This window comes from Sinocyclocheilus anshuiensis, unplaced genomic scaffold, assembly GCF_001515605.1.
Source record: "Sinocyclocheilus anshuiensis isolate Anshui unplaced genomic scaffold, SAMN03320099.WGS_v1.1 scaffold207, whole genome shotgun sequence".
NCBI classification, from domain to species: domain Eukaryota; kingdom Metazoa; phylum Chordata; class Actinopteri; order Cypriniformes; family Cyprinidae; genus Sinocyclocheilus; species Sinocyclocheilus anshuiensis.
In genome coordinates this window covers 2,703,019-2,728,470 of record NW_015551045.1, presented here as the reverse complement: position 1 = coordinate 2,728,470, position 25,452 = coordinate 2,703,019, and the positions used below count along the sequence as shown (strand labels likewise).

Sequence of the window (25,452 nt, the reverse complement as noted above, 5' to 3'; positions counted from 1 at the left end):
TCTGACGGCACCCATTCACTGCAGAGCATCCACTGGTGAGCAAGTGATGCAATGCTATATTTCTCCAAATCTGTGCCCTGTTTCAGGTGTGTGGGCTCAAATCTGGCCAGTAGCGTTGCCTGCATGATCCATGAGCAATGCTGATGATTTCAGTTTATCAGTCATCCATGATCAGATGTTTCTCCTCATCTTTCCTCTGTAGGTTCTCTATGAGTTAGTGCTGCAGTGAGAAACGCCACCCTTCTGCTGTCAGCCCTGATGACTGCACCTTAACACACTCACACATGTACAGAGACAGGAGGGACGCGGGGTCACACACACACTATCTTATCATAACCAAAAGGAATTCTTCTTTTTTTTTTGTCCCAAAGAATGGAAATATATAACAAAATATCCTTACCAGTCGAGTAGATCTGCTCTACAGCGCATTAGGTAAATCTTTTGGATAGCATATATTTATGTATTTGATGTCCCAATCCATTACTTTATTTTAAACTATGATCAATAATATATACGTTTGGGAGATAAACAGTTTCTTTTCGTTCGTCTTGGTTTGGGATTTCTTTGTTTCTCTCGACACACTGTTAACTGTAGCATTACAGAACTGCTGTATGGGATTACATGCATATATCAGTCAAAATGAATAGAAATACCTCATTTAAGCAATCAAAAAAAAAAATAGACTGCTCCTGGTTAATGAAGATTGATCAAATTGAAACTGCTAGGAAAATGAGAGGAATTTTGCTGTGCAAAATCTACCTCCACTTCTGGCCCATTACAATAGAGAATTTCAGTTTTATTCTTTTCACTTTTGTAGTTTGACTTTTTTTTTAATTGGCAAGATAATTCGTCTTAAATTTCTAGACCTTTTTGTACACAGGACTGTAGCGAAATACTTTGCCCTTCATTTCTCAGTAACGCCCTCTTTTTACAGTGTCTTGCTTTTTTTTTTTTGAGCTAATATTTTTATACAAGGGTAGAATTATACTGTATTTTTGAAGGAAATATGCACTTGCGCACACTTTGTATGGGGTGGGCCTGTTTTGTGTTTTAATTTCAGAGCTCTCTTGCTCCAAAGACATTCCACTTACTCCGAGTAGCCTGCTTCTGTAAGCGATGGGGGGATTTCTACACAAACATGCATTTAAGCTCCCGAAATGACGGCAAGTGATTTGAGTCCACGCTAGGCAGCAGTATAGAATTCAAGCTTTCTTTCATGTAATCTCCTGTGATGAGGGATTTTTTTTTTTTTTTTGCCACGCTTGTAAAGAAACAGGAGGGTGCCATTGCAGGTGTGGTGGTCATATGTCATATTTGCTCCTGTTGGCTTGGAGAGACTGTGCCAACGTTGCATCCCATTGTGCCTAAAGCTCACTTTTTTAATGTATATGATGTTATTGTCTTCTCAAACAGCTTTAAAACGAAGTTTCACACATGTTGTTGTTGCCAGACTGCTGGAAGATTTTAGAGCAATAAAGGTGTTTAGTGGATTTGTATATTTCTTTATAGAAAAGTAGATGCAGAAGCTATAGGTTTTGTACATTTCTTCACCAGAGCTTTTGTAAATTTAAGACGCCAGACAGAGATCTTTCTAGGTTGTATCATATAGATGCTGTTCTCTTCATTTTTGGACTTTAACTGTTACAGATAAGTTTTTGTTTGGTGTGGCAAATAAAGATTTAAATTATGACATTTCAGTGTGACTGTTTTTTTTGTGTTTGCTTGATAAAGGTCCAGACTTATTGCATGTTTCAGCGCGCGTCTAAAACACATGAAGAAGTGCTGTTTTTTAATGCCTCCTTCTCTCAGAATGTTTTCTCAGGAATTAGTTCTTCTCACAATCTTCTTTATATGGCATTGCATTATATGTTTTGATCATCCAACTAAGCATTAAATATCATCTTACTATGGCAATTTATTGGAGATGACAATATTTATATCATTTTATGTAAGTATCTGCTTTAATGTCATTGAGATCTCATTGACTGAAATTACAAGCAACCAGAATTTCCTCACTTTTAAAATTAAATATAAATATCAGCATCTTCACCAAATTGCATATTTTTTGCCCAGTTCGAGCCTCTGAATAAAACTCCATATTCTCAGTATAATAGCCTAATTAATATATGAGCCGTAAAAGCCTGACATATCAAATGTGATACTCAACAACTCATATGCAAACTCCATGTTTAAAAATATTTAATTTAATGGTTCAATAAACTTCTGTTTTTAAAAATATTCGATTTTTCTGATGCAGGGTTATAATATAATGCAGTTGGCTATTGAAAGACTTAGTTCTGTTCCTACAGATTAACCCTACTGTTAAAATAATAGAAAGACCACATACCCCTCATATTTCTAATATTCCCCTCTAAAAGCTAATTACAATTACTACACCATAACTCTATCCCTTAAAGACACATTTTAGCATTCTCATAACTGAACTCATTAGTTTCAGTATGTTCTAACCCTAATGAAAAGTCATCATGATGTAATGAATTATTATAATGACTATAAAAGAACCCGTATGTGCGACCCACTAACACAGTTCAGTACGTGGGTGACGAGTGTGGGCGGGGTCAACCAATCGTGATGTCACACACGTGGGCGGTGCCAACAGCGTGTGCTCAAATACGTGGGCGGAGTCAAGCGGGTTCAAAAACAGATTGTGGGTAACTGGATGCTTTGTACGACTTTTCTCTTCTTACGTTCTCCAAAGGTGATTCTAATTCGACTTTCCGTGCTCCCCTGTATGTATAGAACTTGTTTTACACCTGTTAGTGTTGTATTGAGCTTCTGTCGTTTTCAAGTGCAGCATTTTAAGATCCGTTTCGTTGTGGTGTAAAGCAGTGCGCTCTTTTTTTTCCAGACATGGGGGAATGAGTTTTTTTGCACATTTATGCAGTGGACGCCTATGACAGAAGCCGTGTTACTATTTTCAAAGGTAATCTTTATGCCCAAAAGTTTCCATGCCTTTGTTTACGAGTTGATGCATATCGCTCGTGCGCGTTTAGTCGCACAAATGATGAGTTCTGCTTCCTGATAGACTTGTCGATAAAGTTCAAATGTCGTGCATTTGTTTATTGTTGTAAATACCAACACGTTTTATTAAAATGTAGACAGTGATTGTAAAAACTGTGCTGTAGGCCTGATGTTGGGAGCATTTTGCATTGCATGCACCCCAAAATCAAGATCTCAGACTAGAGGAAATGCACTGAAAGGTTACTAAAATCTTAGAAGTTCAAACCTCACGAGGACTGACCCATCACACCTTGATTGATACACTGCAGAAAAACTGCACTTTCCCAGCATGCAAGGGTCACTTGGCATAAAAGCATCTGCTTAATCACTAAACTGTATTTCTCTTTGTCAGGCATTGCTTCCAGTGGGAAAAGACTAGTTTCCAAACCAGCCATGAAACCTCCTGGCGAGGAAGAGAGCCTGCGGCTGGGCACACTTTTGCTCAACACCCTGGCAAGAGAAAGGCGTCTTTGGAGAGCACCAGTCCTTAAGAACGGTTGCATTCAGGTGGAAGCATATTTGTCATTTGCAGGCTACCTTAACCAGCAAGACCATTAAAAGCATGCATTTGCCATGTTTTGTGTGCTTTCAGGGTTCAGATATCAGCCCACCTCAGTACCAGGAGGTGATCGTGTGGTTGCGTGAAATGAGCAGCATTCTCCAGTTTTCCTCCGAGACATTCGCTTTGGGAGTCTGTGTTCTTAACAGCCTGCTTGCAACAGTCAAAGTAAGCGAAACAATGACACATTTCCTCCCATCACTAGAAAAGCTGAATGGCGTAGACTCCAAGTCTTCTTTCTTTGCAGACTCGGCTGAAATACCTCAAATGCATGGCCATCACCTCTCTGATCCTTGCTGCAAAGATCAACGAGGAAGATGAGGCGAGATGTTTGTTTTTTTTTCTTGTTGTAGCACAATAACAGAGACTCCCCACACAACATTTGAACCATTCCAGCACGTTTATTGTTCTGTTGTGTTGGTGAACAGGTGATCGCATCGGTTAAAGACCTGCTGAAGCAAAGCAGATGCAAATTCTCAACAGCTGAGATTCTTCGCATGGAGCGAGTCATATTGAACAAGCTGCACTGGGACCTTTACATGGCCACGCCGATGGACTTCATTCACATTGTGAGTCATCAGAAATCATACAACCCTTTTAATGTGCCTGTTGCAAACATTAGCAAAAACTGGCATTTGGTCCTTGACGTTGACAATCAATCCTTTCTTTTTGAACCTTGCCTTTTACACCGAGGCATTGTCATTTTAGAACAGAAAAGGCTCCTGTTCAAACTGTTGCTGGGGGGGGTCCCAATACTTTTGGCAATATAGTGTATCTTCATACTTTCTTTCCTACATGGTTGGGGTTCAGTTAAAATGTCTGAAAATATGACTGATGTTCTTTGCACAAGTTAGTGTGGCATAGACGTGGTCGAGAGGCGTTTAGCCGCGATCAGATCGATCAGAGCAACAGTTCACAAATGGAGAGCAATTGCTGTTTTGGCACACCACGGACAGTCATAAAATAGCCATTAGAAATGTAAAGCATGTGAAACGAGACCCAGTTAAAAATACCTCTGTGATTTGAAAAGAAAAAATTCTGATGCTTAAAAAAAAAATCTCTTAGTTAAGAAAATTTAATTAAAATATGGGAGAAACTGATGAGAATATGGGTCTATTTTCACCCCAAATCAAAATGATAAATATATTTTGGATAAAGAAAACCAAGCCTGTTTTTAGGACCATTAAGATGTTTTGTATGCAAATTTAATATAATTTACCAAAAAAGGCTGCACATTTATTAGCCGTTTTTGGTGCGACAAGCATTATAAGTGAACCTTTGGGGAAAATGATCAAATAATAAAAAACCCTCCTTTTTAAGTTTTTGTTTTGGTCATATGTTTTCTAGAGTTTTATTACCAGGAAATATTTTGGAATTACATATTTTTAATTTTTAGACCGGACTGGGTTCAGTGTGAAACCATTTCCATGGCAGATTAGCACATTTTACATTACTTCTCATTACTGTAATGCAAAAAATACTTTTGTATGTCTTCATTATCATAATTTGCAAAAAAAAACATGTATTATTAAATTAAGTACATTTACTGAATTAATTTTGTGCTGCTGAATAATAATAATAATGCCACAATGTTAAAAAAAAAAACCTTGATTGTCCTAAAAATGCTTTTTCTTTATGCATATGCATTATATATTTTGGGATGTTTTTGTGAGATCTCCCCATATATGTGTCATATTATAGATATCTAGATGTCTATAACACGTAGAATAATTAAATATAATTGCTTGTGAAATTAAAAAATATCTAATAGCATAGAAAAATAAATGTCCTTAAAACTTCCCAAATAAATATCCACAATTTAGAATAGCTTAAATATATTACCGTATGTGACTCGTCAGTCTCTTGGAGAAGTGAACGCTCACATACAGCCATAGATACAAAGGAAAGTCACACTTCCACAGTAAACATTTAACAAGGCAATGTGTATTACTACCCTGAACTCATGAAACCATCACGTCATTCCTATTCAATCAGCATGGCTTATTTCTTTTTCCAAACAGATGAAGCTAGAAAACATGTGCGTCAGTGTGAAATCAGAATGGGCCCTATTTATTAAGTGCACATTATTGTATTCATCAATGATGATCAGTGTAATATCGTTTGATGCTAATTAGTTGCCAATTTTGCAAACTCATATTTCGCTCGGACTTGAATGGAAAATCAACCAGGGAATCAATTCCCAAAAACAAACAAAAAAATCATTTTGGTGGGTTGTGCATGGCTTTCATGTTAACAAAATGGCCTGCATTGAGGAAAAACCGAATGTATCTGGATTGAGAATCAGAGCGAGAGACTATTGAACACAGCACACTGTTTACAGCCCGCTCATGAAGGGCTTACACACAAACCGTTTCTCCAGAGTACAGGTACAGACCCTGTTTTTCGGTGGCTCTGTTGGTTAAGCGGTTTGTTGTTTTCCCTCAGTTCCACGGCCTGCTGATGTCCAGGCGTCCTCAGCTGATGCTGTCCAGCTCTCAGAAGAGACCCTGCCTCCAGGCGTCGCTGTGGACCAGGCAGCTGCAGCACTGTATGGCCTGCCACCAGCTCTGGCACTTCAAGGGCTCCATATTGGCTTTGGCCATCATCACTTTGGAGCTGGAGAGGCTGACGCCTGATTGGTTCTCTGTTTTTACCGACCTGCTGAGGAAAGCACAGGTAGTCAAGAACACATCGCTAATCTTACAGCTTTTGGGAGATTGATATGCTGCTTGGAATATTTTGGCAAACTGCTAATGATGCATCAAAAAAAAAAAAATATATATATAATTAATCGCATCCAAAATAAAGGTTTGTTTACATAATATATGTATGTGTGCTGTGTATATTTATTATGTGTATATATAAATACACACACATGCATGTATATATTTCAGAAAAATATTGTGTTTATATATTAAATATATTTATAATATAAATGATATAAATATAGAAATGTAAATATTTTCAAAATATACTGTATGTGTGTGTATTTATATATACATAATAAATATACACCGAACACACATACATTATGCAAACAAAAACTTTTATTTTGTATGCGATTAATCGCGATTAATCGTTCGGCAGCAATAAATATATGTGTATATATATATTTACAAAAAAACTGAAAGCAGAATTAAAGCTTATTTAGCCGAAAACCAATACACTTTTAGTAATCACGATACGATTTTCTCTTTTTTTTTTTTTTTTTTACAAAATGAGATTTAATGCAAATTATAAATGAAAATTATTTTTTTTTATTGTTTCTCAGACAAAATGTTGCACATTTCTTTGTGAAATTTGCGTGCAACATTACATCCCTACTAATCATTAAGTATACTAGTATCTTTATTTTTTTTTTTTAAGCTACTAGTATCTGTTCCATTAGGTACTAATACATATTCATTAGCTACTAGTGCTTATTCTTTAAACACTGATACATTTTTAAAAGATACTAGTGTTTTTTTTTCATTAGATATTAGTACTTACTCAATAGACACTAGTACTTACTCGATAAATATTAATACACATTTATTAGATACTAGTACCTATTCCAAATGCTACCAGTAAGATTTTTTTGGGGTCACTTTATTTTAAGGTCTAGTTCTCACTATTTCCTAACTGTGACTTTTGCTTCAATAAACTCCTAATTTGCTGCTTATTAATAGTTAGTATGGTAGTTAAGTTTAGGGACTGGGTGGATTAAGGGATCTAAACTATGATCATACAGAATAAGGCATTAATATGTGCTTTATAAGTACTAATAAACAAACAATATGCTAGTAATATGCATGTTAGTTCATAGTGCGAATTGTTCCTTAAAATAAAGTTTTTCCATACATACGTTTTAAGGATTAAATGTTTAACCAGCTTGTAATAAAACATCACTGTTCGGGTCAGTGTTTTCAGACCCCATAAAACTGTTTTTAAAATATTTTTATTTTTTGGCCAAATGTTTCTGGGTTGCTGAAATTTCGGTGCATCACTATTAACTGTGCTTTTTTTTTTTTTTTTTTTAATACTTTATTTTTTTTTTTTTTTTTTTTTTTTTTTTTTTTTTTTTTTTTTTTGTTTTTTTTTTTTTTTTTTTTTAATACATTTTTTATAATTGTCCAAAAATGAATAATTTGCTCACCGCATAATCTTGTTATAAAACCCGTACGACTTTTTAATTTGCAGAAAACCGGTCTCTTTTTGAAAACTTGAAGGGTTAGTTCACCCAAAAATGAAAATTCTGTCATTAATTACTCACCCTCACGTCGTTCTAAACCCGTAAGACCTTCGTTCATCTTCGGAACACAATTTAAGATATTTCTGATGAAATCTGAGGGCTCTCTGACCCTCCCATAGACAGCAAGGTAACTACCACGATCAAGGCTCAGAAACATAGCAAGGAGATCGTTAAATTTAATCCATGTGGCATCAGCGGTTCAACCGTAATATTACGAAGCTATGAGAATACTTTTTGTGCGCAAAAGAAAAAGAAATAATTACTTTATTCAACAATTCGTCTCCTCTGCGTCACCCTACAGCGCCATTTTGGAGAGTAATTTTTTTTTCTTTTTGCGCACAAAGTATTCTTGTAGCGTCGTAATATTACAGTTGAACTGCTGCTGTCACATGGATTAATTTAACGATCTCCTTGCTATGTTTCTGGACCTTGATCGTGGTAGTTACCTTGCTGTCTATGGGAGGGTCAGAGAGCTCTCAGATTCCATCAAAAATATCTTAAATTGTGTTCCGAAGATGAACGGAGGTCTTACGGGTTTGGAACGAAATGAGGGTGAGTAATTAATGACAGAATTTTCATTTTTGGGTGAACTAACCCTTTTAAAGTGTTATGTTTCTCACACAAAGCTATTGCATGGCATTTGAAGACTTTAGCATCATATGGACCACTTTTATGGCACTTTTTCACCGACAGCATTTTAATCATTTCAATTTTTGGGTCAACTATAACCCCATAAAGTGCTTTGTCCATGGCATCCATTGCAGGGCTGTGCCATAACGTGACTCACGTGGATGTTTGCACTTGTTCTAGATGGAGAGCACAGAGTTCATCTGCTGCAAGGAGACGGTGGATGAGTACCTCACCGGCCTCGAGCTCTCCTTACACACCAACGCCGTCTACATTTTGGACACCTCCAGCATGCTGGCGTTCAGAGGACATGACACGCGGGAGGAGGATGGAGAGGGGAACAGAAAGAGACGAGCACAGAAAGGGGACCAAGACATGGACGACTTCTATGATGGTTTCTGGTGCTTTTATGATGAGGATGTGTCGGAGAAAACGGCAAACCATAGACTGCAGGATACACAAGAACAGATCTGGCCTTGTCCTCCGTTACGGCCCTCTTCTCGTCAGTAAGCTAGCGTGTGCTTCTGTGAGAGGTGGGAGCGGTTAAATGATGGCCAAGGCACTTTTTTATTTCTTTTATGAAAACTTTATGCAGCACTTTAACCATATTTGAGATGTCTTTACTCATTTTTTTTTTTTTAATTCCTTTTATTTTTACATTTTTCTATCTTTGAACAAGTTATTCATACTGTACGTCAGTGCAATGCTTTAACGATTATGGTGCTTTAACAGAAATCTTTTTGTTGGCCAATTAATTTCTTAATGGAGTTATGCTTTATAGTGTTATGCGTTTTGGAATTTATATCCATTGACGTTTCATAGCGTCAGAATAATGTTACTGTCTTGATTTTGTAGTGTTAATGTGAACAAGAGGACATTACATTTCTATTCAGACATTTCCGTGTTTTTTTTCCTGTTTTAACCAGAAACGCCTCGTCCCAACCCTCTTTTAAGGCAGCTACAGATATCATATTCCTCCTGAAATGAAACGAATAAAAATTCCCTTTTCTACATTTCCTTTTATTTATTTGGTTAAAAACAGCAGATTCTTATGTTTCTGTGTCCTTCCCTTGGAATAAAAGCAGATTATTGACATGTATTCTTTTGTTTTCATATTGTGTCAAGGCAAATGTGCAATTACAGCACCACTGAGGAAAATATAGTTTATATATAAGATTATGCCATTATTTACTCACCCCGTTTTTCCATTCTCTTGAAAATGAAAGTAACACAGGTTTTAAATGACAAAGGAAAAGAAATAAATTCAGTTTGGACTAAACTATACCTTTAAGTAATATGTAATAGAGCACATGTGAAAGGAAAGATTGTTTTTAATAAACTTAATAAAATATACATACATCCAAATTTCTGATCAGATTTTTTTTTTTTAAGAAATTAATACTTCTATTCAGCAGGGGTGCATTAAATTGGTCAAAAGTGTCAGTAAAGACTTTTGAACTTCTTTTGAAATTTCTATTCATCAAAGAATCTTAAAATAAGATGTATCAGTTTCACAAAAAATATGCAGCAACACAACTTTTTTCAACAACTGTAATCGGAAATGTTTCTTGAGCAGCAAATTATTTCTGAAGGATCATGTGACCCTGAAGACTGGAGTAATGATGCTGAAAATTCAGCTTTGCATCGCAGGATTAAATTACATTTCGCAACATATTCAAATAGAAAGTTATTTTAAATTTTAATAATATTTCATAATTTTTACTGTATTTTTGATCAAATAAATGCAGCCTTGGTGGGCAGAAGACATTTCCTACTGACCAAAAACTTTTAAACGGCAGTGTGCAGAATAACGCCGATGTCACACCTTTTATTAGCTGAGAAAAAGAGTTTGCCTTTTCCGTTGGTATACCAAAAAAATTGTGACTGTCAGCCGGAAATGCGTTTGATATGAATGTTTATTTAATGTTCAGCTTTGACCGCTGCCTTCATTTCTTTTCACCTCAACCAAGTTTCAATGTAAGCTACTTTCAGTTTTATTATTGTAAAATAAAAATCCAAAATCTGTTTATGTATCTATCAAGCAACACAGAGCACATCCCAACAGCTGAAGGAAATCAGGGGGAGCGTTTATTTCCAACATCAGTTGACAACATTGCCCCTTCTGCAAATGAAGATCCCTTCGTTCAGATGGCCTTTACTGCTACAGTACGGCTTCTATGATAAACAACAGAACCTCAATACCATACAGCCTAATATTAAAATACAAAAAATATTCTTTGCATATCTGCTGTCATGAACTTTTAAAAACAGCACCTGCAGACTGCTTTATTTAGCCATACCCATGCAGGCTTATATAATAATAAAATCATACACGTGTGCATTAGTATATCACTGTGCTGTGCTAATGAGTTTGGCTCCGATCTTAAATACTACTCTACACTGGCAAGGGAAACACGTACTACTCAATACGTACGTCACAAAATTTGGCCTGACTGTAAGACGAATGCTTAGTACCAAAACAAAATGTGTATTAAAACAGAACACACTCGCGCTCCGAAACAAACCGGTCCCAAAAATAAAACTGGGTTGACGAGGGGAGGGGCATTACAAATGACCCCCACCCACCTGAAAGAAAAACAAACAAAATGTAGCAACACAAGAACAAATTCAGTCCCCATAATGCATCTCTCTGTCTTCCCATCAGGGTCTTTGGTCCTTCAACACAATGTCATGAGGAACATGTCAAAAAACAAAAGCTGATGCTGCAACGTTAAAAGAGGAAAGTCCACGGATGGCCTGCGATGTGCTCATAAATTAACTGAAAGAAAACAAACACAAAACAAGAAAATGAATCAGAAAATAAAATTAAACTGAAGATGTAGAAGAATGAAACATGCAAATAAACTTATGAATGGAAGTGTATTAGAAACACAAATATACACGCATGTTGTGATATATGGAACAAATGAATGTATGATATAACTTGAGTAACTTGGTTGGAGTTCCCCCCATTACTTTATCACATTCAAACAGAAAATAACACATTTAGCATATTTTATGGAATATCAGTCACATTTTTTATTATCTGAAACGTGCTGCAACGTATATTTCAAAGCTACCTACATAATGCAAACCACATTAAGCACTCGAAACGCTCAGAATTAGAATGAGAGAGGTACATAAGTTGGTCCCACTCTATTAGTTTAGGGACCAGTTCTCATTATTAACTATGACTTTTCCCTCAATACACTCCTAATGTGCTGCTTATTAATAGTTAGTAAGGTATTTAGTTCAGGTATGGGGTACGCAAGTAATATGCATGCTAATAAACAACTAGTTAATAATGAGAATTGGTCCTTAAAATAAAGTGTTACCCATACGTTTATTAGTATCGCACATTTCCAACACGCTGGTAATTCTAAATGCAATAATAAAATGTGACTTTTTTTTTTTTCTTTCAACAATGCAGTTTTGATCTGCTGTGACTTAGACCATATTTTCTGGTAAATTAGTGTTATGTGACTATATTAAAGTGCAAATTTCATTGGGTGGATCCATGTCAGGTGCAAACCACAAAATGGATGCTCTGTGAATGTTACACAAAGATACCATCAATAACCACAAGATGGTGCTAGATAAGCTTCATTGAGCTGCAAGAGGTCAGAATTGGCCGCATCCTGAATTTAACGAATACTTTTGACGAAGTTGAAAAATCAATGGTTCTTGGCAAAATGCTGCTGAATCTGCAGAACCTTGGCAAAAAAAAAAACAAAAAAAAAAACAGTTTCTTTTGGATGGTCTTCACTGGCAGCATTACTATTCTACTCTTACTACTTCAGCAGTATAAAGTAAGTACACTGTGTGCAGTATGCAAATTTGTGTGTGCACTGAAAGTAATATCAGCCTGGCTTCTGACATCTTTCTTTTGAGATTATTCAATCAGGTGACCAAAAGTCATATTTTGGGATGCATTTGGTGTCCACAAACATGCCAAAAATTGGCGTGACTGTTACATCCTGGATTTTAGCTACTTATTTATGCATGTACAGTGGTGGCCAAAATGATTAGAACACTAGTATTTCCAGCAGCTTAAAATGGTTTCAAGTCAGTTATTTCTATGTTTTGCTGTAGTGTGTCAGTAGGAAATATCAGTTTACATTTCCAAACATTCATTGTGCCATTAATTGTAATAATGGAGAGATGTTTGTGCTGCACACAGAGATCTGATCTGATCATCAGCAGTCTGTCTGGAGTCACATGAAGAAACAGAACAAACTGAGACAGACTCAATCCAGAAGAACTGTGTCTCCAAGACGCTTCAAGAAGCCTTCCTGCAAAGCTACAGTAGTGTTAAAAGTTTTAGGCACTTGTAAATCATTTTGGCCAGCACTGTAAGAAGCTTTCATGATTTGGATTTCGTTTCACTGCACATGTGAGAACAGCTGAATCACTGCGCGTGGAGAAAAAAGAAGGAAGGATAACTCACTTTTTCTTGTCTTTGTCCTTCTTGAGGGGCTGTGAGAGCGAGAGGGTCTCGGCGGCCACCTTCCTCCTGTTGAAGGCGTTCATCTCCTCCTCCAGCTCCCGTCTCTTCTCCTCCACCTTCCTCTTCTCCTCCTGGTGCATGCGCTTCAGCTGTTCGAACTTCTCATGTAACTGAGGAGAGACACACAAGTGAGCGTTATGCCAGACACTTTGTCTGAACCTGCACTATTTCCACACGGACTTGCATCTTGTCAAGCAGGACGATTATGTGGCATGTCACTGGTTTCATTTAAAGGTCCACTGAAGTGACTAGAAACACGCAGCATTATTCAATGTGTTGATGTAATTTCAACTGAAACAGGAAGACAAGTACAGCAGCTCCGCCCCTTTAAAAAAAAAAGCCAATAGCGTTTTGTTTACATCACAGCTCGGCAAAGCCACGTTTGACAGCTTATGGCAGCCACAGTCTAATAGATTCAATATGAAACTGTTTCTAAACCAAACAGTGATCATAATCATGCTGAGGATGTATAGTTTGAAAAGTGTGTAATATGTTGGTTCACGGCACCGGTGGTATCTCTTCTATTCGTCAGTGTTGTTTCTAATGCAGAGTCTGTATAACCGTTCCTCCTCCTAATCTCATCCATATCAATATAAAATATAGCATTCTGGGTAGAATTCAAATGGGTCCGATACATTTTGTGGTCTGCGCAGACTCGCGCTTATAACCCGCACTGTGCTATCAGGTTTGTGTGACAACGCAAAACCAGGCTTCCCTCCAATGGAAAGCACGTTTACTCTGTTTGAATCGTTCCCTGTCCCCTATATAGTGCACTACGTGCTATTCAGCATGCAGAAAACACTAATTCTGTTAACAAGTGACCGATTTCAGCTGCAGCTTCAGCGTCTATTTATAGTGTAGGTGGCGGGGCGCTTCGGATTCTAGAGAGCATTTGATTGGACAAACTCTGCTGAAGAGCAGGATGATGTCATCAAAATCACTGATCCATACTGCTGAAGTGATAGACTGTAAGTTGTGAATCTTCTAAAATGCTAATTTTGTCACTGTTTTGGAGCACACTAGCTTACAGACAACCTTAAGGCTAACATATTCATACTAAAAGCCAAAAAACTTCTATTTTGATTTCATGGGGACTTTAAGATGACTGGTTGGAGTCTGATGGTTGATGTTTTTGATAAGTAGAATAAATCGTAATGCGTCAGGACTAACCTCTCTCTCCTTCTCCTTCAGCTCGCCCTCCGTCTCCTTCACTTTGTTCACAAACATCTGCCGCATCTCCTCTTCCTTCCTTTGCAGGTCTCCAAGAAACTCCTTCCTTTTGGCTTCATACGTCTCCTGTAGACTGTAGAGGGGTCATACAGAATTTTTTTTTTTTTAATAAAATATCAATAATATTAAATATTATGAGTGTATTTAAGTATATTAGTGTTCACACCAACACACAATTGACCCTTTGCAAAGACCTGCCCCCTTAGTTACAGTTGCTATGTCCGACAAGCCACTAAACATTTTCTCACGCAGTGAAAAATACATGGTGGAGAAAAGAGGAAACTGACAACACACCGACAGACAAGACAGAGCAGCTTCTGGTATGAAACAAAGTCTCAGCTTTCAAATGTTGTCTTTTTTTTTAGAAATTCAAATAAATACCGTGTCGTGACAGACCGCTGTTTAGTAAGAGGTACATGAACTGATCGTCTTTTCATATTTACTAGTTAAAGCACAAAATAAACAGGAATGAACATCAGAAGGTATCTTGTTTCAACCACTTGATCATTTTTCAAGTTTAAGCCCACCAAAGTGAATCTACTCTCCTGTCTGGTTTGTTTGTCGGACAAAACGGCAGATTCGGCGTTATGATTGGTCAGATCGCCTGTCAGTCAAACTCCCTGCGAAGGGTCAATTCTGTTCGGTTTAGTATAAGCATGAGCTGTATTTTTGTGATCTGCTGCTTTAAATGCTCAAGCTCTGATAGTGAGAGTGATTCAAACGTATCGTTGCTCTGTGTCATAATTGTCGTAGCTGTGGTGTGGACTATTCTATTTACATTTCGATTGATTTTTAAAACTATATCTTTTTTGTTATCGTCCTTGGAGTGAATGGGCCTTTATAGTGGCAAAGTAACCCACCTGAAAGGCTGGCTGTCTGGGTCGGTGTCTTTGAAGCCCATCTCCTCTAGTTTACAGCGCCTGTAGAGTTCGTAGTGCCTGGTGTGAGTCTGTTCTCGCAGGTCCTCCATGTTCACTCTGATCAACATCTCCCGCAGCTTTACGAAATCACAGTGACTCTCATTCTCCACTGCAACACACATGCACATGATCACCATCAATACAGACCTAAAACACGGTAAACGGTGCTCTAAACAACTGCAGCTGCAGTGAATGTGTGAGCGAAAGACCCGATGAACAATAATATCAGAGAACTTCTTTATCTGTGTCATTGTTTTATTTACTATTTTACTGTTAATTACCAAAAATACCAGTAATATGTGTAAGTAGTATTGCTGCCCATATGAGTTTAAATATGCATATTAGATTTTGCGACATTTATTTCCATTGTGTTCCGATTGATTTTTAAAAGACTGGAATTACAGCAACAGCACTCACACACACACACACACACACACACACACACGCACTCCATATTAAATGTGACCCTGGACCACAAAACCAGTCATAAGTGTCAATTTTTCAAAATTGAGATTTGTACATCATCTGAAAGCTGAATAAATAAGCTTTCCATTGTTGTTAGGATAGGACAATATTTGGCTGAGATACAACTATTTGAAAATCTGAGGGTGCAAAAAAATCTAAATACTGAGAAAATCATCTTTAAAGTTGTCCAAATGAAGTTCTTAGCAATGCATATTACTAATCAAAAATGAAGTTTTAATATATTTATGGTAGACAATTTACAAAATACCTTGAAAAGATCTTTACTTAATATCCTAATGATTTTTGGCATAAAAGAAAAATGGATAATTTTGACCCATACAATGTATTGTTGGCTATTGCTACAAATATACCCCAGCGACTTAAGACTGCTTTTGTGCTCCAGGGTCACAAATTAATTACATTTATGAGGTTAAAATAACCCATCAATACATTTGTAAAGTAAATAAACAAACCCATTCAAGATTTTTTTTTTTTTTAAGAAATTTAATTAATATAAAGAATTTTATTCAGGAAGGTCACATTAAATTGATCAAAAGTGACAGCAAGGACATTTATGTTTTCTTTGAAATGTATATTCAAAGAATCCTGAAAAAAAAAATTTAACAACTGTTTTCAACACTAATAAAAATACAACTTTTCTGAAAGACATTTTTTTTTCTTAATTTTAAAAAGTATTAATCTGCATCCTTATGAGTATGCAAGTCCACTGAATGCTGTTAGCAGTACTAAGCATAGCTTAAGCAATTTTTCAAGTATTGGCTGAGAACTGGAAAATTGTAAAAGATTCAATTTTCATTTGACAATATTTTAATTCATGCAGAAAAGCACTAAGAGTCAACTGCTGTTCTACACTGAGCATCTCTTTCATGCAGCAAGAGTCTCTACTTAAGCTGGAGGACAAATGAAACTGAAAAACATGACTAATGACGTGACCTTATCTGTGGCAGAGCTCTCTCTCTCACATCTGAGAAAACACAGTAATTAGCTCCCGTCTAGAGTGGCATTTATCGCCGCTTTGATTGATGGGATTGTTTTCACATGAAAGGCACTGTAAAAATACCCCTCAACCAGCATCCGCAGGAAGAAGCAAATGAAAGTCCCAGTGTGGCTGACATACTCTAGCCCCTCGAGCATGATATTCTCCAGTGACAGAGTCATGCTCCTCCATTAGAGCTCAACTAAAAGAGACCAAACCACAAGAATGTTATTGAGAGTGACACTTCTGCTCCAGCTTACCTTGAACAACTCCCCACGGATACTGCCTGGCCCTCACCGCCTTATTCCCCACCTTCACCTCCTCCACACTGCCCACCACAGCAAAGGGAAGATGGGCCTAGAATAAAGACAAGCAAAGGCTACATGGTAAAAACATGGTCGTTTTGTATTTCCAAGTAGGTAAAAAGGTTAAATAATTAACCCTTCTAAGCTGTTATAGTGTCTGGGCTTTTTTTCTCCCTCCTTCATCTACATGGTATGAGAGTTTTCCTGCATTTGCTTCAGTAAAATAAAGTGTTGTGTTGCTTGTTAAAATGGTAATTTTATAATCCAAAAAACATGTGTAAAGAACTATATTACAGAGTGGAAATGGAAAATGACTAACACATGGTCCTCTGCAGCCATGTATTGATTATAGTCATAATCGTAATGCCAATTTCATTTTAAAAGTGTTTGTTATCTATCAGGTGACAGAAATCATCATGTTATCTCCATGAATGAAAATGAGAAATGTAGAGCTTCTTTAAAGTGAACTTTACTGCATAGTTCTATAGATAAATTTTTTTTTTAAATAAAATGTTTAAAATATTACATGTGTAAAATATTACAAATTATTTTTAAAACTATTTTATTGTCCAGGTCACTTTAGAACACAAGACGCAGAACATTTCAGAAGACTACAAATAAAAATATTCTGGAAAATATGGTAGAAGTACGAGTAAAGGCTGGAATACACGACTTCACGTTTGCCCAGATTTTTGTCTCTCTTCAAAAGACTCAGATTAAACATATGGACATTTGTGCAAATCATTTACATTAGCAATAAACATTGTTTTTCATTTAGTAAAAACTAACAAACAAACAAAAAGCAATGAAATACACATTCACATCTGGAACTGAATTGTCTTTGTTTGGTTTATGTCTATGATAAGACTCACGTTCATAGAGGAGTTGATTTCTGTCACTGCTTCGTCGTCTGTGGGAAACTGGTAGATCTGAACACCGTTGCTAACCAGCTCGCTCATGATTTTGATCTTGAACTTGTGTAGTTCGCTCTTAGAAATCGTGTCAGCTTTAGCAATAATAGGGATGATGTTCACCTAAAAAGACAAAACAAATACAGAACAAAAAATACAGAAATAAAATACATTTCACATGGTATGTTCTAGCTCCACGTCTGACAAGCTTGCAGTTAGATTACAGATATAAGCTGGGCTAGAATGAAACATGCAATTAAAAGATCTTGTGCTAAATATGACACCAGTAATAAATATGACACCAGTAATAAATCAGGCTACATTTGTTTCACTGAGATTCATAAATGAACGAACAGGCCACAACTGTAACTTTAAAAAAAGACAACTTGTTTCTTCCATGTGAGACTACCTGATGATAATTCTGATGAAAAATGTCTGTGTCTTTTGTCCATGAAGTCATTGGTTGAGGGGCTGAGGAGGGTCAGAGCTGGCTTAATGTAGTCTGGCTTCCATGCAGCATTACCTCTTTACACAGAAATCTGAGCAGGCACAGAGCAGCCTTAACTCAGCTGTGTAAAGAGATGCCTTAAGTGACTTCAGAGTCTCACTGTGAGCAAAACTCAGCGTTTTGTATATAAAATCAACACTAATTTGCAGTACAAATACCATACAAATTACACAACACACATGCTTTCTGTAGAACACTTGATCATGTGACATCTAAAGGCAGACAGCATTTCCCAGGCTTAATGTGTATTTGTGTTCATGGGGCCCTGGGGCCACATCATTACCAGCCATCTGTGCATCTCCTAAAAAACAGAAACCCCGAGCTCCACTCTCGTTCATGCTATTACTTTCTGATGAAATGAAAAATTGATTGGCTCTGTTTCCACTGGACAGAGAGAAGCCCCTGCCCACTGTCCTACATTTCCACATATTTAAGGATTATCAATACACCCATGTACAGCAAATGTCATCATAATAATATCATAATTTCATAATCAGCCAATTAGATACAGCTGCGGCCTAGCGGTTTACTGGCATCCTATTAGATGATGTCTGCAGTGAAGTCATAAATCTTCATAAAGTTCATAAAACTTTTTAAAACTAATTTGGCAACTAAGGGAGTGTCATGCAGCACACTGAATAGTAAACCACAGTGATGTGCACTTACTTTGCTGTCCAACTTCTTCATGGTGACTAAATCCAAGGACTTGAGCGAGTGTCCCGTAGGAGAGATGAAGTAGAGGCAGATGTGGATTCTGGTGTCGTGGTAATTGAATAAAGAACGCTTTATTTTCAGCTCTTCCTGCAGGTAGTTTTCAAACTGTTTGTCGATATAGTCCACAATGGGTTTATAGCTGAAGAAAACAGACACATTACAAGAAATCAGATATGCATTAACTTATTAGCATCAATATTTGAGAGAATTTCATATATTTATGATCTCCTCTAATGAAATCAAGACATTCAGTGTGAGAACGAGAGAGAGACGCAGCTGTGTAGAGACTTGACCAGACCATGTTTACACTGCCTGACCTTGTCCTTTGACTTCTTGGGAAGTTTTCCCTGCATGCATTGCTTGTAAGTTTTCAGAGCCTACACGGTCTCATTCTGGATGCATTTTTCCCAAAAGACGCAATGTCTGGAACCATTCCTAACTACTTCAAACAGGCAGCAAGTCTCTCTGCCTGTCTGTCCATCTTTACAGCCAACATTCAGAGGGTCAGAAGGCACATTCTAGCAGTCAATGTTTATTTGTTTCCTCTCACCAAACCGTCAGTGAGGGTCAAACTGAATATTATAAGAAATTATTTATTTTGTAATTGTTTTAAAAGAGCAACTCTGTAACATTTGGGACATGCCTAAAATTTGATGTTGTTATTTAAACATTAAAATTAAGCTATTAAAAAAAATAACAATAAAAAAAGTAGAATGTATGTAAAACGATTTGCTAATTAAGTCTAAACTACGCTGTCACTCTTTGTTGCTTAGTGGTTATTGATAAACTTATATTTCCCTATACAATAAATAAAACTTTATTTGATCGATTTTCTTATAATTTTGGCAGCAACTTTGGCAACCAGATTGAAAGGTGAATGTAGTCAACAATACTTTTCATGTATTATAGCAAATGTTTGTATTAAGAGGTCAAGTGATTAACCAAAGTATGCAGGTCCATCGAACAGATGCATCTGTATGTACATCACTGGTTTCTCATTGCAAAACAATGATGCTGGTCTAAGCAGTAAGCAGTTTTCCTACCTTTCTTCTTTGTTGATCTGGTCCCCAAAGCCCACCGTGTCGACGATAGTCAGTTTTAGGTGGACGTTGCTCTCTTGCAAGTCGTACGTTCTGGGCCGCAGGTAAACACCGTTTTGGTAATGGCTGGCCTCCTCATTTTCAAACATGGTGTTAAAAAGGGTGTTCATTAATGTGGACTTGCCGATGCCCGTCTCACCTAACGTTAAGAGAATGACTGATTAGCATTTCCACTACAAGATCAGGCGTTGAGTTGGTGTAGAGTTTAATGGGCTGTTAATAGTTGCTTACCCACACAGAGGATGTTGAAGCAGAAACCCTGAGTCACCGATTTACTGACCAGCTGATCGGGCAGACTGTCAAAGCCAACATGACCGCCAAGGCTGAGGTTTCGCTTTTCTTCATTCTAGGAAGGAAGCAGAGATTTTGTCTTTGAGGTTGACATGGACTGAAATAAGGCATACATAAAGGACAAGGCAACAAAAAGCTTGGAGTACTGGTCAAGCCAATAAATCAGCAACAACTGGGCCATTTTAAGCTTAGCACTGACTGATAACCATGCTTGCCTGGACAAAAAAAAAATAAGTATCCAATATCCTTGTCAATGAATAATGCACATTTTGACTTTTGTATTATAATTCAGAAATGCCATGCACCTATATTGCTAGAACAAAATAATTTTAGCTGACACCACATTATACTAAGACTATTTTAGCCACCATACCCACTTTCTAGTTGTTTGTATTGGCATCAGCCAAACTCACATTGGTTGACAAATGGGGGATAGGGTTATATTTTATAGCACATTGAGTTATTATAGGTATTTGGCGGATTAAGCTAATATTTATATGCAGAATGAGACTTTTTTTCACCGGGATCAAACAAGCAAAACTTGATTTCCAGGTTTTAAAACTACTGTTTTATTTGACTTAAAGCATGCAATTTTATTTACTGTCAATGACATTCTTGTTTAAAAAGAGGCCATGCAGTACATGTTTATAATATCAGCAATAACAGAAAATCAGTAGGCCTAATTATCATTACTAGTATAAAAATACTATAAAATTCTGATCACCACCATATCTGAACATAAAAACATACAAACTTGACTCCAATATGCATCTATTTTATACTTCATAATTGCTTGACAAAAGCAGTTTGAATTGACAACAGCCTTATTTCTGCTTTGGACAGACTTAAAAGTAAATAAAAGTAAGAGTAGACGGTAATCAAAGTGTAAAAGTTTTAATGTAACAGAAGTACCATCAGACTGTTTCTTTTGTATTGAAAAAAAAATTATTTTAAAGAAACAATTGCGGAGCAGGACTTGGTTCTATACATCGGTTGTTGATTGGATGGAAGCAGATCTGAATGCAACTGAAATTGGTAGGATTTAAGAAGACTAAATGATTGGAGAAATCAGAAATATGTCTGTCATGTCATTGAACAGATGCAGACATTTTAATTAAACATTAGGATCAAACAGTTTTAAAAAAGTGAAACAAGCATGAAAGAATCTATGACAGACATATAGAAAGTAGCTATGAAATTCCATGCATTTCACGCCGACTTTAAACCATGCACCATTCCACACAATCGGTCGTTCAAAGCCTCTCAAATTAAAATCCTATAATTCAGCACCAAACAAATCTAAAAGCCCACTAAAAGGCTTTCATCTCACTAATGGGTGCCCTAAAACTGTGAAATCAATGCGCTCCTCCCTTGTCTGGCTTCGTCTTCTTCCTCAATGCAGGCACATATTTGGTGAATGATGTCACTGAGACGATCACCGAGCGCTACTGAGGGAAGCAGCAGTTCTGCTGGCGTAACATGCATCAAGCACAAAAGGAATTCTGACTGAAAAACCTGCACCGACCCCTGTGTCATTTCAAAGCTGAGGCACTCCAGCATTAGGATGTGAAGGGGAAATGGCTGAAAGCGTTTTTGGAAAACAGGCAGTCTGGAGGGAGGAGGAAAAAAAAAACTTGGGAAGGCTTGAACAATGCCCATATAGGGGCTGATAGCAAATGCCCCCACCGTAAGGGAAACATTTCCCCTCAGGGGGCAGTAGATCGAGAGAAAATGGTGCAGCTTTTGGGCCACACAACAACATTTTCTCAACCCGCCCTCAGAGTGACAGGCCTATGCATACTGACAGAACACTCAACATTCCATGCGTTACTCTGCGAAAGAATGGTCCCATCCAAAAACACTTAAAAAACAATCACTCCAAACATCACTGACTTACATTCTTCCTTGACAGAGATATTTTGAATAACGTACTGGTTGCAATTTTCCATTTTTAAGCTTCAAAACAGTTCATTACATTACTAATGACCACGGCTCCATCCGTATCTAGATTTGGAAAATGACGAGGTTGAACACTTTCTCAAGACAAATTACAGTAGATATAAATTTCCATCATTTGGATCAGTGGCTAATAAGAAGATGATTTAAAACATTAACTCTGCAAGGAACAGTGACGCCATCCAATGGACAATCTACAACAGAGTCTAGGACAACAACACAGATTGTTCAGGGCAGATGGTTACTCAGAATGACAGTGGAGAAGAGCCAAATTGGGACAGCTCCATTCTCACCCCCTACATACACCTGAATATGTGCGTGCCTGCTTCAGCAAACTGACACGACAACCCTCATCGGAAATTGCGCTGGCATCCCATCTGATATGGAAGGAGGAGGGGCCGACGTGGAGAAGAATGCAGATGGTCTAGATTTGGTCGCAGTATGGCATCTGCCCCTAAACAAAAAAAGCAATATCTGCCTTTTCTATAAGAGATCTTCAAGAAACCGTGTGCACAAGCACAGCTGACTGTGTAGTTGCATGTAAGTTGTGTACGTAATATGCATAAATTACAGTACAAACACATGCACACCCTTAAAGCCGTTATGTTCTTGCCAAAGAGGGTCCTCTATCATTTGAATCATGTGATGTTGGTGTTTATTAATGTCAGTGGCATCTAAGCACGAACAGGATGTTGACTCATCGCAAAACGCATATAGCTTTACATAACAGTAACTACATCAGCCCTGCCCTGAAACTAGAGTATGATACAATAAATGAAATTAATGTTAAACAGGACCGTCTTGTTCCAATCCTTGGCATCTTTCAGTAAAAAGACTGCGCTGACTGCACTGTATTTAAGATTAAAAGGGATAGGTCATCCAGAAACGTAAATTCTGTCATTATTAATTAAGATCTTAGAGATATGGTACCTATGAAAGTAATCAGGTGTGTAAATTACGACAGAATTGTAATTTTTGGGTGAACTGTCCCTTAAAGCTTTTTTGCCCATTATGCAATTAGAATTAAAATTGACCCGCCACGGCTCAATGCAGTTGATCAATATGGCGCCTAAAACCACACAAACCTCTAATCAAAAGGCATTGACTGCTAGAGCACACTTACATTTCATTAACTCACATATGGTTAAAACAATGCTTGTATTCAAGCATTCTAAGTCTAACAGAGACTTTTAAGGCAACGCACCATGTTTCACTTCCACAGCACAAACATGAACTATTATCTACCCTGCCCAACAGACTATAAACACCTACAGTTACCCTTCTCTAACACAAACTAGCTGCCCTCAAATCCAAAGGACTTCCTCAAAATTAGGAGTAGAAAATAATTCCCTGAGCATTCCCAGGCATCCATCCTGAACAAACGGTGATGGATCAGTACTCATGACACATCTTCGTTAATGTCATTCAAAACACAAATGTATAAACCAGTTTAAACTCCCCTAGAGGCTTCAAAGGTAGCACCGACCAGCACGGTTTTTCTGGTGAAGCTTGTTGACCAAGGAAGTCTTGTTTAAGGACATTAAGAAAGATCAAGGAAGTTAAGAAGCCTGCTGGTGGCACCAGATTACCAGCATCCAAAACAAAGGTCTTTTCATCACGGTGGCTTATCAACAGCGTCCTGCTTCTCGTTTCATTTACACAGACTGAAATCTTACTGCGTTCTTGTAATCTTCTTAACCTTCACACCATCAACCAGATTCTCAGCTACCCCAAAGACCCCACAGTTTGACTGTGGGACCATCAGATATCAGCAGCCCCCACCTTATCCTCCCTTTATCTGTGATCTCAAACTGAAGGGCCACATGTTGGCCCCAAACTTTACAAACTGTGGTGAGAATGAAGACGGCTGTTCAGTGTTGTAGTGATGTTTCAATTGGGATTTGGGTGCAGTTAAACACTAAAGATGTCAGCAAAGTGGTAAGTTAAATGAGTGAGCATGTTGCCTTCAAAAGCAATCACGTGCTGCAGTCTTGCTGAAATTCTCCAATAGTAAACCGAAATCTGTTATTGTAGGTTATATCAGCCCGTAGCGTAAATAAAGAGATGATCACAAGTAACATTCAAGACACTCAGAAAAGACGTTTTTCGTTCGTCAACAATGTAGAAATGCATTATATGGTTAAAACAAGCTCATTGAGACAGACAGTAAACATACACACAATAAAAAAACAGCGTTAGATTGCACTACTGCTCAATGTAACGTTAGATAGAGTCCGTTGGGCTAAGCTAGCTACGTTTGCGTAGCGCTCGTGCTAGTCCCAATTCATTACAGAAAACCTGCAACGACTGTGTGTACATCTGAGTGAAAACGGGTCTCTGGAAGTAAGAACTGACTGAAAAGGGTACTTACAGAAAATATGTCTACATCCGTGGCCGCCATGATGAGGAATGTACGTGTTTAAATAAGGCGAAAGGGAGCTGTCTGTCTGCCTGCCCTCGTCTCTCTCACCGTCCGCTGACGCTGACACACACACACACACACACACACACACCCACACACACACACACACACACACTGTGGTTGGGATGGAGAATTTACGAACCGTACTATGGTGAAGGCCGTGCTTATGAATTTAAATGACGCAACGTGACGCTCTGCGCTGATTGGCTGAAACTCCGAACTAAGGAATCCTACCACGCCCAGAGCCGTTTGGTTTTCAACGGCCTCTTGAATATTAACTAGGTGACGTCACTAGACAGTTCAGGATCATTACGTAGCAGGTTGATACGATCTAATTAATATTCATGAGATAACATTTCGCCATACTAGGATTCGTAATTTCACAAAATCAAAACTCAATATGGCTTCTTCCTGGAAACTCCCACTGACTTCAGGAATGTCTTTTCTTAAGACATGGCCAGGTAGAGCTTCTAAATAAAGAACTATGCAAGTAATTATCAAACCGTTTAATAACAAGCATAATGTTCGTTCAAACACACTCGCATGGGAGAGTACAGGCAATTTACTGATTGATATTATTTTATTTTCAATTATTTAACAGTTATTAGCTCCTAAATGATTTAACTAGCTCAGCTGAACACCTTTATCCTTGACAAATGACGCTAAAATAAATAAAAGACTTCATTTA

At 37.5% G+C, this 25,452-nt stretch overlaps 3 protein-coding genes across 5 annotated transcripts in view; 2 read left to right on the top strand and 1 right to left on the bottom strand.

The window, feature by feature from the left end:
• LOC107661770 (serine/threonine-protein kinase 26-like) overlaps positions 1 to 370 on the top strand; it is a 28,689-nt gene extending 28,319 nt beyond the window's left edge. The window contains exon 10 of the mRNA XM_016451538.1: positions 203 to 370. Coding sequence (XP_016307024.1) covers positions 203 to 218 — 16 coding nt within the window. The 3' untranslated portion in view covers positions 219 to 370. The remainder of the gene's footprint in view (positions 1 to 202) is intronic.
• Positions 371 to 2,590: 2,220 nt separating this feature from the next.
• LOC107661697 (cyclin-I-like) lies at positions 2,591 to 9,791 on the top strand. Of its 3 annotated transcripts, none has more exons than XM_016451432.1 (8): positions 2,591 to 2,719; positions 2,870 to 2,944; positions 3,374 to 3,528; positions 3,614 to 3,748; positions 3,828 to 3,902; positions 4,009 to 4,149; positions 6,026 to 6,256; positions 8,622 to 9,791. In XM_016451432.1, the coding sequence occupies exons 3-8, from the start codon at positions 3,415 to 3,417 to the stop codon at positions 8,946 to 8,948; spliced, it is 1,023 nt and encodes a 340-aa protein (XP_016306918.1). In that variant the 5' UTR covers positions 2,591 to 2,719; positions 2,870 to 2,944; positions 3,374 to 3,414; the 3' UTR covers positions 8,949 to 9,791. The 3 variants fall into 3 exon arrangements, with proteins under 3 accessions (XP_016306918.1, XP_016306917.1, XP_016306915.1); XM_016451431.1 differs by having other exon boundaries at positions 2,591 to 2,750; XM_016451429.1 differs by having other exon boundaries at positions 2,591 to 2,754.
• A 545-nt stretch (positions 9,792 to 10,336) lies between these two features.
• Positions 10,337 to 24,899, bottom strand: LOC107661696 (septin-8-A). Its single transcript, XM_016451428.1, has 10 exons — positions 24,714 to 24,899; positions 20,327 to 20,441; positions 20,039 to 20,234; positions 18,948 to 19,134; positions 17,735 to 17,896; positions 16,818 to 16,914; positions 15,036 to 15,204; positions 14,116 to 14,248; positions 12,886 to 13,055; positions 10,337 to 11,217 (listed from the first exon to the last, which is right to left on the bottom strand). Exons 1-10 carry the CDS (start codon positions 24,741 to 24,743, stop codon positions 11,214 to 11,216), a joined length of 1,263 nt encoding a protein of 420 aa, XP_016306914.1. The 5' UTR covers positions 24,744 to 24,899; the 3' UTR covers positions 10,337 to 11,213.
• Positions 24,900 to 25,452: the final 553 nt, after the last annotated feature.

Coding starts and splice junctions, on each gene's coding strand:
- LOC107661697 (XM_016451432.1), top strand. CDS start 3,415: ATGAAACCTCCTGGCGAGGAAGAGAGCCTGCGGCTGGGCACACTTTTG. Junction 3,529..3,613: donor TTAAGAACGGTTGCATTCAG/GTGGAAGCATAT, acceptor GTGTGCTTTCAG/GGTTCAGATATCAGCCCACC. Junction 3,749..3,827: donor GCCTGCTTGCAACAGTCAAA/GTAAGCGAAACA, acceptor CTTTCTTTGCAG/ACTCGGCTGAAATACCTCAA.
- LOC107661696 (XM_016451428.1), bottom strand. CDS start 24,743: ATGGCGGCCACGGATGTAGACATATTTTCT. Junction 16,915..17,734: donor AAATCAACTCCTCTATGAAC/GTGAGTCTTATC, acceptor TCTTTATTCTAG/GCCCATCTTCCCTTTGCTGT. Junction 15,205..16,817: donor TCCGTGGGGAGTTGTTCAAG/GTAAGCTGGAGC, acceptor TGTGTGTTGCAG/TGGAGAATGAGAGTCACTGT.